Source organism: Pagrus pagrus (genome assembly GCF_965226575.1).
Source record: "Pagrus pagrus genome assembly, chromosome: 20".
In the NCBI taxonomy this organism is placed as follows: Eukaryota; Metazoa; Chordata; class Actinopteri; order Spariformes; family Sparidae; genus Pagrus; species Pagrus pagrus.
Genome location: NC_140207.1, coordinates 724,403 through 739,402, shown reverse-complemented (window position 1 = coordinate 739,402; position 15,000 = coordinate 724,403). Strand labels below are relative to the sequence as shown.

The 15,000-nt window shown below is 49.5% G+C and overlaps 1 protein-coding gene across 1 annotated transcript in view; it reads right to left on the bottom strand.

Moving 5' to 3' along the window:
- LOC311249194 (uncharacterized protein) overlaps positions 1-8,941 on the bottom strand; it is a 25,926-nt gene extending 16,985 nt beyond the window's left edge. The window contains exons 1-2 of the mRNA XM_084340052.1: positions 7,404-8,941; positions 3,591-3,817 (exon numbers count right to left, since the gene is read on the bottom strand). Coding sequence (XP_084196178.1) covers positions 3,591-3,817; positions 7,404-8,025 — 849 coding nt within the window. The 5' untranslated portion in view covers positions 8,026-8,941. The remainder of the gene's footprint in view (positions 1-3,590; positions 3,818-7,403) is intronic.
- Positions 8,942-15,000: the final 6,059 nt, after the last annotated feature.

The following is a 15,000-nucleotide window of genomic DNA, read 5'->3' as shown; positions in this document are numbered from 1 at the left end:
TGTTGGAAAACATCAGTCAGGAGACACTTCCTGTCTGCTGTGTCTCATGTTAACCCTCACAGACCCACAAGATGTTTAATAACTCATGAACCTCAGTCCTGCATCTGCCTTAAAACTCCTGTCAAGACATTTCACACACGTCTTGTTTGGACCTTCAGGGCCTCCGTAGTGATCACGATTACGCCGTCACACTGAGGAGAGATGTTTAAATAAGAAACTAAACTCCCTCGGTTCTGTATGACTTCACTGTAAACACATTCTGACCGCCGTCTTTTAAATATTCTGCTAAATTCAAACATTCAAATGTAAAATTGTGACTTTAAATGAGCCGGACTGAAAGTTCTGGTTCTCCTGAATCAAATGATGTTTGAGACGTGATGCTGACGGACAGAACCGGACCAGAACCTTCACATTTAGTGCCAGAACCAGGAGGACACACTGAACGAAGACAGAGCTGTGATCATAGTGTCCTCAGAGAGTGAAGGAGCAGCTGGACCTGCTGCTGGATTCATGTGATGTGATGTATAAATCATGTGGTCCAGATGTGGTTCTGACAGCAGGACGGGTGTGGTTCTGACAGCAGGACAGCTGTGGTTCTGACAGCAGGACGGGTGTTGATGAGACACATGAAGCTGAGCTCTGGTTGTTGATGGACTCTCAGGTGTGTTGTCGCAGGTCAGGAGGAGTCCTCTGTAGCTGTGAGGTGTTACGGATGATTTGGTAATCAGGTAATCAGGTCTCGTGTTATTAATTAATATGATGACTGTGACGGTAGCCGATTATTAGATTGACGTGATATCACTCACATCATGAAGCAGCGTCGTCTTCAGTATCAATCTGATGACGCGAGAGACGTTTTTATGTAAAAAACCTGTTTTTTTTAAGCGTTTTCCGCCGCCGCGGCTACATGGCTGGTGAAGTGTGTGACGTCACTAACGTTAGCACCTACTTGACAGTCGCCGTCCATTACAGCCGCCCGGTGTTCTCCGCGGAGGTCTTCAGGACGTTTCCCCGGGAATCCGTCAAATCCTCACGGCTCCATCTTGTGTCTCTGTCCGGCTGGGAGGACCTGAGCTGCCGGCAGACGGTCGTCTCCTGTCGGGAAAGATCGCCGCTGTCCGCCGCTCGCTGTGGTTCGGCAGCAGCAGCCGAGCCGAGCCGAGCCGCGACCACCGGAGGAGCCGCAGCAGCTAACAAGCTAACAGAGCTAACCCGCTGCACGTCCGGTCCGAGATTTCACAATAAAAGCGTAATTGTCTCGACGTTATGGTAAAATGTGATTGAAAAAAACCTTTTAACAATTATACAGTAATTATAGAAGTACTTAGATTCTTTACTGAAGTAAAAGTACTAATACTACGCTATAACAAATACTATGTCACAAGTGAAAGTCCTGCTTTGAACTTAAAGGTGCAAAATGTTTCAGTCAAACACGTTGAAAAAGAAACAGCAGGCAGAGACATCTCTGTCCTGTGTGCTGGTGCTTCACAGCTCCTGTGCCAGCTGTGTGGACACACTCCCACAGGCGTCTAGCTAGCTGCACGGCTAACTGAGCTAGAAAAGCTAACGGCAGTATGTATAGAACACAGCTAGCAGCAGTTAGCAGTTATGTTGGTGATGTGCTGTGTCTAAATTCAACAGGGGGTCAGTTCTTACATTTTGCACCTTTAAGTAAAGGTATTTAAATACAATCAAGAACAGTACTCGAGTAATACTTCGTTATGTTCTACATGTGGTGTTAGATTAAATTATTTCATGGAGCATCAGTGACTGAATAAGTCGACTGCTGCATTAAAACCAAGAAAATCATTTTTCATATTTAAGGGTTTCCTTTTAATATGTTTTATTTCCTCTACCATAAAACATCTTTAATTTATCTTTCATCTTTCATCTTGTTATTAATGTTTAATCTCACAGTATTTTAATTAAATCTGCAGAGTCACTGAAATCAAACATAACTGCATCAACCACTGACATGACTTTTATTTTCTTCAGTAGCTGTTTTTGCGCGCTTGAATATCTTATATTGAAGGTCCAGTTTCCGGTCCCGTTCTTGTTACCTGTGGACACTTGACACCGCTTCAATGAGTACCGACGGAGACCGGAAACAGCCGATCAGACCCGAACAGAGCCGAACAGAACCGATCAGAGCCGAACAGAACCGAGTCTCGGTGTGTGTAGTGACAGGTGTGTTCACTGCAGCAGCTCATCAGTTTCTGATGAATCAGCTGAAATATAAAATCACTGCTGAGTGGAGGCATCAATAATTAACATCAAACAGCAGCTGCTCATCTTTAACTGGTGATGAGGATGTGTCCATGTCCGTGTTCTGTTCTGTTCTGAGCAGGACTGAACACATCCAGAACAAAGTTTCCATCACGATGTCCACGTGTTTGTCTCCAGGTAGAGACACTGACTGATGAGTCCACAACGATCAGCTGAAGATCGACACCAGCAAAACTTTTACTCTCAAATTTGAAGAAATTGGCCCCGGGCTAAAGGAGCCGTTAGCTCCGGGCTGAAGGAGCCGTTAGCCCCGGGCTGAAGGAGAGTTAGCCCCGGGCTGAAGGAGCCGTTAGCTCCGGGCTGAAGGAGAGTTAGCCCCGGGCTGAAGGAGCCGTTAGCCCCGGGCTGAAGGATCCGTTAGCTCCGGGCTGAAGGAGCCGTTAGCCCCGGGCTGAAGGAGCCGTTAGCCCCGGGCTAAAGGAGCCGTTAGCCCCGGGCTGAAGGATCCGTTAGCCCCGGGCTGAAGGAGCCGTTAGCTCCGGGCTGAAGGATCCGTTAGCTCCGGGCTGAAGGAGCCGTTAGCTCCGGGCTGAAGGAGCCGTTAGCCCCGGGCTGAAGGAGCCGTTAGCCCCGGGCTAAAGGAGCCGTTAGCCCCGGGCTGAAGGAGCCGTTAGCCCCGGGCTGAAGGAGCCGTTAGCCCCGGGCTAAAGGAGCCATTAGCCCCGGGCTGAAGGATCCGTTAGCTCCGGGCTGAAGGAGCCGTTAGCCCTCAGCTAAAGGAGCCGTTAGCCCCGGGCTAAAGGAGCCATTAGCCCCGGGCTAAAGGAGCCATTAGCCCTCAGCTGAAGGAGCCGTTAGCCCCAGGCTAAAGGAGCCGTTAGCCCTGGGCTGAAGGAGCCGTTAGCCCCGGGCTAAAGGAGCCATTAGCCCCGGGCTGAAGGATCCGTTAGCTCCGGGCTGAAGGAGCCGTTAGCCCTCAGCTAAAGGAGCCGTTAGCCCCGGGCTAAAGGAGCCATTAGCCCCAGGCTGAAGGAGCCGTTAGCCCCGGGCTAAAGGAGCCATTAGCCCCAGGCTGAAGGAGCCGTTAGCCCCGGGCTGAAGGAACCGTTAGCCCCGGGCTAAAGGAGAATTTCATACTGGCACACTCCAAAATAGGCTAACCCGACTTTAGCCTCGGGCTTGCTGGGCCTGCTCCAGAACAGGCTGGTTCTGACTTTATGGGGCTGAGAGGTGCCAGTGTGATGTAGCTGTGTGCTAGCAGGCGCTCAGTTAGCTCAGGGCTAATATTAAGTACTGACACACATCACACTCTGGTCACATGACCACACTGATAACACACACACTCATCAACGCTCCTCACTCACCAGCCTCCCCACAGGAAGAGGAGGAGCCAGAGGAGGCGCCTGGAAGCAGGTGGAGGAGGAGGAGCAGCGTTGTCCGGTGTCGGGAGGGGAGGAGTAGGAGCGCAGCCTCCTGGTCTCTGGACGCCTCGGCTCCGTCAGGTACGTCTCCAGACGGAAAACACTCACCTCCTCCTGACGAGGGGGAGGAGGGGGAGGAGGGGGAGGAGGAGGTGAGGAGAGGCTGTAGGCTGGGGAGAGGAGAGGAGAGGAGAGGAGAGGAGAGGAGAAGAGAAGAGGAGAGGAGAGGAGGGGAGAGGAGAGGAGAGGAGAGGAGAGGAGAGGAGGGGAGGGGAGAGGAGAGGAGAGGAGAGGAGAGGAGGAGGAGAGGAGAAGAGAAGAGGAGGAGAGGAGAGGAGGAGAAGAGAAGAGAAGAGGAGGAGAGAAGAGGAGGAGAGGAGGAGGAGAGGAGAGGAGAAGAGGAGGAGAGGAGAGGAGGAGAGAAGAGGAGGAGAGGAGAGGAGAGGAGGAGAGAAGAGGAGGAGAGGAGAAGAGAAGAGGAGGAGAAGAGAGGAGAAGAGGAGGAGAGAAGAGGAGGAGAGGAGGAGGAGAGGAGAGGAGAAGAGGAGGAGAGGAGAGGAGGAGAGAAGAGGAGGAGAGGAGAAGAGAAGAGGAGGAGAAGAGAGGAGAAGAGGAGGAGAGAAGAGGAGGAGAGGAGAGGAGGAGAGAAGAGGAGGAGAGGAGAGGAGGAGAGGAGAGGAGGAGAGGAGAGGAGAGGAGGGGAGGGGAGAAGAGGAGGAGAGAAGAGGGGGAGAGGAGGAGAGGAGAGGAGGAGGAGAGGAGAAGAGGAGAGAAGAGGAGAGAAGAGGAGGAGAGGAGAGGAGGAGAGAAGAGGAGGAGAGGAGAGGAGGAGAGAAGAGGAGGAGAGGAGAGGAGGAGAGGAGAGGAGAGGAGGGGAGGGGAGAAGAGGAGGAGAGAAGAGGGGGAGAGGAGGAGAGGAGAGGAGGAGGAGAGGAGAGGAGAAGAGGAGAGAAGAGGAGAGAAGAGGAGGAGAGGAGAGGAGGAGAGAAGAGGAGGAGAGAAGAGGAGGAGAGGAGAGGAGAGGAGGAGAGGAGGAGAGGAGAGGAGAAGAGGAGAGAAGAGGAGGAGAGAAGAGGAGGAGAGGAGAGGAGGAGAGGAGGAGAGGAGAGAAGAGGAGGAGAGAAGAGGAGGAGAGGAGGAGGAGAGGAGAGGAGAGGAGGAGAAAGAGGAGGAGAAGAGGAGGAGAGGAGAGGAGGAGAGGAGGAGGAGAGGAGAGGAGGAGGAGGAGGAGAGTCATAAAGCTGTAATTGAGGAAACAGCGCCCTCTACAGGAAACACTGAGTCACTGTACACACACAGTGACTCAGTGTGTAGTTAGTGGTGATGGTGGAGGTCAGTCCTGTGTGACAGCTGACAGGAATACTAATAATCACACACACACACACACACACACACACTTACACACAGTTGGCTGGCTCTTGGCAACCACTAGCTGCACGGCTAACCAAGCTTACTGCTTCTAATGTACTGTAACTGGCAGCAGTTAGCGGTTACTATAGCAACAAGTGAAATAATATGTATATTCAGCCTCTTGTCTTTCTGTGAATGAGTCCACGTCAGCCTCACAAACACCAGGAGAGTGAGTGTGTGTTGGACGCACACTGAGGACACGCCCCCGAGTGCAGGATGAGTCATCGGCCTCCAGACTCTGAGACACCACGAACACCATGTTGGTCTGAGGCTGCAGGTGAGACGCAGAGCGACACGTCACAACAACACAGACACATTTATGTTAACTGTGAGTGTGTGTGTGTGTGTTGAATAATGTAGGTTACATCTCCAACACACAAGCACTCAGAGAAACACACAGCAATCTGCTCTGACAGACAGACAGGCAGACAGACAGACAGGCAGACAGACAGACAGACAGACAGACAGACAGACAGGCAGGCAGGCAGGCAGGCAGACAGACAGACAGACAGACAGGCAGACAGACAGGCAGACAGACAGACAGACAGACAGACAGGCAGGCAGGCAGGCAGGCAGACAGACAGGCAGACAGACAGACAGACAGGCAGGCAGGCAGGCAGGCAGGCAGGCAGGCAGACAGACAGACAGACAGACAGGCAGACAGACAGGCAGATAGACACTTTAACAGATTAGAGGGTAGTGACACACACACACAGATAAACTCTGATGTCGTCACATGAACCTGTAAACAATGACAACGCTACATCAGAAGACAGATCGAGTCTCTGTCAGCGTCACATCCTGTCCAGACTGAAGGTTCTACAGGGGTTCTACAGTGTGTGGACTGTGACACACTGGACAGAACCTGGATCAGTTGTATCAGACTGAAGAGCAGCTCCATCACAGAGACACACTTCACTGAATAAACAGCACAAGAGACAGTCAGCAGCCATCCTGTCAGAACCAGACTGTCAGAACCAGGCTGTCAGAACCAGGCTGTCAGAACCAGACTGTCAGAACCAGACTGTCAGAACCAGGCTGTCAGAACCAGACTGTCAGAACCAGACTGTCAGAACCAGGCTGTCAGAACCAGACTGTCAGAACCAGACTGTCAGAACCAGGCTGTCAGAACCAGACTGTCAGAACCAGGCTGTCAGAACCAGGCTTGTCTCCAGTCGTCGAGCAGTCTGCAGACAGCCTCAAACACACTTCATGAAGTGAGACCAGAGACGTTCTCTCCTGATTTCCTTCTGAGCTTCTGTAAAGTATTTTGTCATGTTAACAGAAGTTCCCGTTGGCCCGCGAGCCTCTTCAGATCACTTTGTGTCTGACAGAACAGAGGTGAGATCACATCACCACCGACACCAGCACCGATTACAGGCTCAGCTGAGGTGGGCCGACACACTGAGTCTGACTGAACAGGGGAGATAACAAGATTACATCTGTTATTTAACCTTTTCTCTTTGTTCTGCTCTCAAAGCTCCAACACAGATCAGAACCAGAGCTGAAACAGATCGGGTCGTATAGAGAGGATCATGAGCCGGTTCACAGCTACATTAGCCTACAGAGCCTGCGATCCGATCTCACCTCACGCTCTATATGTATCTACATCTGAGACAAACAGACTCCATGTTTCTACTCAAAGACAGAAAGAAGTTCATGTAGAACATTTGCTGAATTTACAAGAAGGAACAAATCAGTCAGAATCAGTCAGAGACAGAGTTTCACACAGTTTATAAAGTGTCTCCAACTCAACAACTCACTAAACTGACACATTTGTTAAGGGAGTCTGGGGACAAAGAAGGAGCCTATACTGGTTACTGTTTAGTGTCTTAAGCTGAATGCTTCACTGGAGCTGCTAAGCTAAAAGCGCTAGCGTCTGAAGCGGGTGGACAACTGAACACTGAGGGTGTAAAATATCTTTTTGAATGAGTTTTTGGATCTCAGAGCTTCTGGAGACTTTGATTAACACAATGCTGCAACTCTGTTTCACTGTGAAGCTCCAGAAATGTTTGTGGACTACGAGACTTCACCTGACTTTATATCATCAGGAGGAGACGATGGCTGAGCCTGACTTTATATCATCAGGAGGAGACGATGACTGAGCCTGACTTTATATCATCAGGAGGAGACGATGGCTGAGCCTGACTTTATATCATCAGGAGGAGACGATGACTGAGCCTGACTTTATATCATCAGGAGGAGATGATGGCTGAGCCTGACTTTATATCATCAGGAGGAGACGATGGCTGAGCCTGACTTTACTGAGTGGATACAGAGTAAATAGGCCCGTCTCATATAAAACCCGTCTCACAGTTGATGTGTTTGTGTACTTGCTCTGCTTACTGTTGTCCAGAGGACCGATGGGCTCGGACCTCCCTCTGCTCATCGGTCTGAACTCGTCCCCCTGTCTCCTGCCCGTCTGTCCGTCCCTCTCCTCGCTGCAGGACGTCCTGCGTCCCGTCCGTCTCTGCAGCAGCTCCTTCTTCTTCCTGTTGGACAGAGGAAGCAGTTGGACGTAGAGGATCCCACACGGCTCTGACCGCCGCCGTTGCATCCGTCTTTGTGCCTCCTTCTGCTTCCTGTCTGTCTGTCCTTCTGCATTGTCCTCCACCATGATCCATGATGCAGACTTCCTCCTCTCTCTCCCTCTGCCTGTCTCTGTCCTCTTCCTGTCTCTCCTGCACTCCTCCTCCATGTTGGATTCAGACTTCCTGCGTTCTTTCTTCCTGCTGCTCTTCTTCTCCTCCATCTTTTCGTCTTCGTCCTGCCGTCCACACGGTTCAGACGTCCTCCTCAGCATACGTCTGTGTGTCTGTCTGTCTCTGCTGTCTGTCTGCCTCTCCTCCTCCTCCTCCTCCTCTTCCTCCTCTGCTGCTCCGAATGGTTCACTCCTCCTCCTCCCCGTCCACCTCTCCTTCTCCTTCCACCTCCTCAGCATCAGGCTGCTCAGACGCTTCATCGCCATCACATCAGTTTATGAAAAACACAAACTGAAATGAAACCAGCTGCATTAAAACGCTACAGCAGCTAACGTGGCTAATGTTAGCGTCTTTAAGAGGACGGTTTCTGAGACAGTTTGACTTTATGACTCGTTCATCATGTTTAATACAGCTGCTGCAAACTGACAACATGAAGCTGATTCAAGTGAACAAAACCATGAGTCAGTTAAACACATAAAAACAAACCTGACTGAACCACGAGGAGCAACGAAGTAAAACAGGTCAACTGAGTTCAGTCAGCAGATTTAAATCTTTACATTAAACTAAACTAAATAATGTGACAGTGAAAAGATTTAATTCAACAAATAAATCGAAGCATCAATAAAATTCATGATTCAAAACTACAGATTGAAATAAGTAAACATGAATATTTACTGTATATTATACTGGAACAATCTAATTCAACTCATTAAAAACTATTGAAAGGCTTCACCAGCAGAGAGCCAATCCTGAGGCTCCGCTGACAGAAAACCTGCTCTGATTGGCTGCTGCAAACGTTAAATAAGTGAGGCTCTTTGACTTCCTGCAGTGAAAAGTTTTCAATCTGTTTTCTGACGGCGATCACAAACAAACCCGACGGCCTGAGAAGAGACGGAGGGAGAAGCTTCAGCCGACAGGAAACCAAACATGGAGCGCCGCTTCTTTAAAGTCCTGGAGGAGAGTTCAGCTGTCGTCCATCCAGTTCGGTCCTCAGTGTAGACAGACAGTCAGACAGACAGGTGATCAGGTCAGACAGGCAGTCAGACAGACAGGTGATCAGGTCAGACAGGCAGTCAGACAGACAGTCAGACAGACAGTCAGACAGGCAGTCAGGTAAACTGACGGTAAAAAGTCAGTAAAAGTGTGGTCCAGCAGCAGAGTCGTCTGAGTGTTTCAGCCCTGCAGAGTATCACTGTTCACTCTGCGTGTGTGTGTGTGTGTGTGTGTGTGTGTGTTGTAGCCACACCTCCCTCTCCTGTCTCCACTCTAAGAAATGTGGAAACGAACATCAGGCTGCTTTTAAACACAGAGACCTCCTGATATCGGAGCGACTGGACTCCAGGTGATTCGCTCATGGAGGACACAGTTGCACAGTTTGGAGGCGTCACAAAAATGTCATGTGGCGGCCATTTTACTTTGTGCCATAACTGTTGTATGTTTTTTGCATCATATCTACCTGAAAATGTTCAGTCCAGTCTGTGCCAGTGTACACAGTTCATGCTGCTAACGCTTCACCTCCAGTACCCTGGGCTGACCTCTGACCTGAGAGGTAGAATTACTGATTTTGTAAATGGAGTCTGGTGGATTTGATGACAGTGACATTGTGACTGTTTCTGGTTCAATCCGAAGTCGCGTCTCTGCATGATGCTGTCAGACGACTTCAGCCGGTCGGTGGCAACAACAACAACCGTCAGTGAACGCCTCGTGGACAGTCAGGACGCTGCAGACGCTGCGGTCTGCGTCACAGCTGCCGGCCGAGGCGATCTTCCAAAACTGTCTGTTCCTACTCGTCATTTAGACCCCAAAGTATGTAAACACAGGGCCCGGGTTTAAAAATAGCAGCATTGCCCTTTAAAAGACCTTAAAACCCTCTGAGAGATACTTTTTGCAGCGTCCTCTCCGTGTGTGTCCGAGCACGACAAAAACAAAAGCACTTTCTCGGCTCCATCTGGGCCTCAGCCGCTTTATTAAAGGATCACAGTTACACAGATTATGAGCAGATAATAAAGCAGCAGGTCGCTGTTTACTTACACAGCAGCAGGACTCCAGCACACACACACACACACACACACACACACACACACACACACACACACACTCGTATACTGTTACTCTGCTCAACACTTTAACTCACAGCAGTCTCACAGTCAGCTGCAGGTGTACAGGTGGGTTCATCCTCAGGTGTCACATGTCACCACAGTCATGTGACCCTGCAGCTGGAAACACACGCACGCACACACACACACACACACACACACACACACACACACACAGGACTGTGCTGAGGTCAGCTGAGGACACCTGACTCTGGAGGGTCTGTGTAACTTCAGATGTTGGCAGCTGCACTGTTGCATCATGGGGGATCAGAGTGCTGCAGCTTCCTGTAAACTCCAGGCTTTGAAGCCAAACTGTAGTTACGTCATCACGTGATGCTCAACACAGAGAGGTCCGGGTGTGTTCAGAGCCGGGAAGTCGAGTTGTTTTAGCTTCAAAGCGCCGCTGAGCAGCTTTCATGGGAATGAACGGGGCTCCGCCTCCAACGCTGTGTCCAGATGTAGCGTAACGTCCTCTGTGGACTGTCGAGGGACCGATGGAGGCAGCGTGAGGCTCGTCTTCTGTCGCATTAACGAGAGGCTAAGCTAAATGCTAACAGGAGCGACGCGCGTGAGCGTGAACACAAAAATATTACAGGAAAGAAAACGTATTCCAATTTACATTTCAGTTTGAGTGTTTTCATTCAGGATCCTGCAGTAATCTGACACTTTGTCTGTTTTTAATTGAACTTGTTTCATTTCCAGTAAATGTCTTTGTGTCCCTGCAGGCACCACTAGAGGGCGTCTGACCACACCAGACCCTTTTATGAAACTATTCAACATGTGCCGTCTTTAGAGGCGGCCGAGCCGGACATCAAACACCAACAGACCCTAACAGGACGTGTGTGTGTGTGAGGGAGTGTATGTGTGTGTGTGTGTGTGTGTGTGTGTGTGTGTGTGTGTGAGAAGGCTGCCAAATTTCCAACTGAAGAGACGCCAAGTTCAGCTTCCGGAAATTTCTACGGGAGGGGAAACAAGAAGCTTTGTGTGTGCGTGCGTGCGTGTGCGTGTGTGCGTGTGCGTGTGTGTGTGTCCTTTAATAAAAGCAACAGCTAAGCCGATTTCTTCCCTCTGATAGAATCTAAATTGATTTTTGATTCGATAATCTGTGAACTAAACAAACTGCCAACAAGTTACACTGTCGCCACACACACACACACACACACACACACACACACAGGACGACGTCTCTTTGTCCTTTTGATGAAGTGGGATAACATTGACCTTAAACCACCTGCTGGTCGACACACAAGCTTCAGTGTGACTGTCAGGTTTACCTGAAGTAAGCTCAACTTTAATCCCAGTCTAAATGAAGTCCAGTTTGTTTCAGCACTGATGACTGCAGCTCAGTGTGATTAAATGTCTTCTATATATTATCTGTTTGAAATGCTGATGTTTTTAAAAGTGAAGCTAAAAGGGTGAAAAGTTCAGTTTCAGTTCATCAACACAGAACGAACATGATAAAAAACTAAAGTGCACATAAAGTGCAGCCATTAGCCAGAATAATCTGCCCAGAGACTGTCCCTGTGTGTGTGTGTGTGTGTGTGTGTGTGTGTGTGTGTGTGTGTGTGTGTGTGCAAGGACACACATTCAAACAGTACAAGGACTCAACTCGTCCTTGTACTGTTTGTCCTGATCTGTCTGATTCATGTCTGACACAAAATGGAGTCATTGTTTTTGTGTGTGTGTGTGTGTGTGTGTGTGTGTGTGTGTGTGTTTCCTGCAGCAGGTGTGTTGGGGCAGGCTGATGAGTCCTGTGATTGGTACTTCACTTCCTCAAGCTAAATAGTCTGAAAAAAAAAACAGTAACCAGTATAGGCGACTTCTTTGTCCCCAGACTCCCTTAACAAATGTGTCAGTTTAGTGAGTTGTTGAGTTGGAGACACTTTATAAACTGTGTGAAACTCTGTCTCTGACTGATTCTGACTGATTTGTTCCTTCTTGTAAATTCAGCAAATGTTCTGCATGAACTTCTTTCTGTCTTTGAGTAGAAACATGGAGTCTGTTTGTCTCAGATGTTGAAGGTCTGAACTCTGTGATAGAGTCAACAAGAGGAAGGAGAGACAATACACACACACACACACACACACACACACACTGTACCTCTGGCCTTGTCTCTCTTGTTGCGGGTGAACAGTTTGATGCTGACGGGAGACGACGACGGTTGCTGGTTTGAATCCCTGGTCGACCTGAAGATCCCACTGAAGCTGAGCCTGACACACACACACACACACACACACACACACACACACACAGACACACACACACACACACACAGGAAAGTCATGATCTGTTTCTGCCGAGTGTGCTGCGGCCCGTCAGCAGGTGTCAGGTGTGTGTACCTGCGTGGAGACTTGGGGGGAGACTCCTGCTGGGGGGGTCCGCTCTGGTAGGGGAAGACGGTTTTGGGGGAGCTGGGACTCATCTTGGAGCTGGAGGTCGGGGCGGGGGCCGAGCGGGGGCTGGAGGGCCGGCTGAATGGGGGCCGATGGAAGAGGCTCCTGGTGGGGCTGGCAGAGTGGCACAGAGGCTCCCCCTGCAGGACGGGAGGACACGTCACAGCTGCTGATGCAACCAATGCCCAGAATGAACAGTCACAATGTGCGTATCTGCTAAACATGGAAATGTTTAAACTTCAGATCACTTTATGTTGTGAATTTATGTTTCTTTAGGTTCAGTTTCATGTTCAGAAATATAAAAACATTCAGCTGCACACAGGATTGAACTCAAGGCTGCTGAATGAAGGCGTTTCAAATGATCCAGCAGACCACACAGACCCTCCCCTGACGCAGACTTCCTGGCTGTTAGTGGTGTCATGTTGAGGTCCTCTCATCATCACACCTGCTGGTGCTGCAACTTCATTTTTAATCACACGCTGACATCTAGTGGATCGGTGGGACTATCACAGGCTGGAGACAGCACCATCCTAATGTCACATAGAGCTTCCATGTCTTGGTCAGTGGCCAGTAGAGGTCTCCTGGAAGAAACTCATCCGACCTCCTCCTCACATGGACCGCTCTTGCTCTTTGTGCTGCTACACTAGTGGACCTCAGGTTCACTCAAATAATTAGTTTCTTAAAACACAGCCTGACATGTTGTGTTTCACAGGAATTGAACCGTTGGCCTCCAAAGGACCGGCCACTGTCAGTAACCACAGCAGATGTGAGCAAAATCCTGCTGAGAGTGAATATGAGTGAAGCTGCTGGGTCTGATAACATCCCTGGATGATTGGTTGCTTGTTTCATTTCCTAAAACAGTGAACTTTGGACCCTGATCTGTGTTGTTCTCTCTAACCAAGTCAGAGTCTGTGATTACTTTATGCTCCTACACTACAGGGGCACCTAGTTTCACTTAAGATAAATGCTTTTTAGAAAAGGGAGTGTTGACCTCTTGTCTCCTGAACGACAGTCCTACCCCAGAACATCCTGACCGTCCACGGTCACTGGCTGCTCTGGTCTTTCATATTTTCTTCACATCATTAACAGAAAAGAAAACTGAGACGAGCAGCTCAACAAACAAAAGCTAATAAACATCCAGAGAGTCCGTCCAAAGTTTTCTCTCTCAGGATCGATGGAGATGAACCTCGACCCGACCCTCTTTGTCTCTCTGCTTCTTGGTGTTCATCAGTACTGAAGATGGTCCAGAGGAGACGTTCGCCGGCTGGCAGCTGGGAGACGTGTGTTCAAACCTCGACCGGGACTACCTGAGGTACGCCACACAGGTGTGTTTGTGTATGTGTGTATGTGTGTGTTCAAACAAAATCAAAACTAAACTAAAACCGCTCAACTCGTCGAAAACTGCGTTGCGAACGTCGCTCGTCGTGAATTTCCGCCAATTTCATCACAGCCGACCTTCAAGACAACATACAACAGCAGCAAAGTCCAGGTAAGACCAGGTAAGTCCAGGTGGGTCTCAGCTGGCTTCATCAAAGCCAGCAGAAGAGACAAGTTTTTATTTATTTACTCATTGTTTTTGATTTATACTAAACAAAGTGCCTACGATGGAAATGAAGGTACAAGCGACTTCAAATTAAAAACGAGTCACCAAACAGAGGACAGTGCTGGAGAGGACACAGCCACCTGGTCCCATCACACCTGAGTGAGGGGACCTCTCACGGGACTCGACCCTGGTCCGCTGGGTGAAGGTCCGATGAACCAACGCCAACACCTGAGAGAACACCTGGTCGTATGGTCTCTCTGTGATGACCTCACAGATGTTCTTTACCAGTCCGTTCTATCAGCTGACTCATGACTCAGCAGCATGTGAGTGATGTCATCAGGTCACCTGCTGCTGACGTCATCACCTGGCCACAACAGCGCTGAGTTTTTTTACCTTCCTGCTGCCGTCTCTCTCTGCTCGGCCTGGATCTCCGTCCAGGAAGGGCATCGCAGACACACTCAGGTCCTGCAGACACACTCAGGTCCTGCAGACACACTCAGGTCCTGCAGACACACAGACGGACTTCATCACAAACACACAAACTGACAGATGAAGCAAAATACACCAAACTCTGCACTCGGTGTCAGACTGATGAGCTTTGACACTCATGACTTCAAATTTAAAGCCAAAATGAAAAATAAGTCATCGTCATGTTTCAGGTCATAATTATTTCAAAAGTCAAAGAGGAACAGAGGAAACAGAGAAACTGAAGACGCTCCACCAACAGGACTGACATCAGGATGTTTCAGCCGAGCTGCTGATGTGGACGCTCAGAGGACGTTTCTCTGAAGAGGATGTATGGACACCTGTGATGACCCGTCCAGTTTGTTTCTGTGCAGGTGATTGAGGAGGCGTGTCAGGAGATGCCTCACCTGTAGGCTCCTCCTCCCTATATGACCTCACCTGTCTCTCTCCTTCCCAGCATGCAGCGCCCATACACTTCAAACACCACTGATAAAACTGACCCACACACTTCATGTTATTTTTGTATAGTTGTTTAGTTCGTACAACAAACTCGTCTGTTTATTCATTTGAATCTCGCTGTGGTTTCATGTTGTCTGAACCCAGAGCTGGTTCATGACGACACCATGTTGAACCTGTCAGGGTGAGAACACACACAGCAGCGGAAAGTCACAAACTGCTGAGCTCGAGTCTCCTGTTGCATCATGGGAAAGTTTGGAGGGTAAACATGAAGATGGAGAGTCAGCA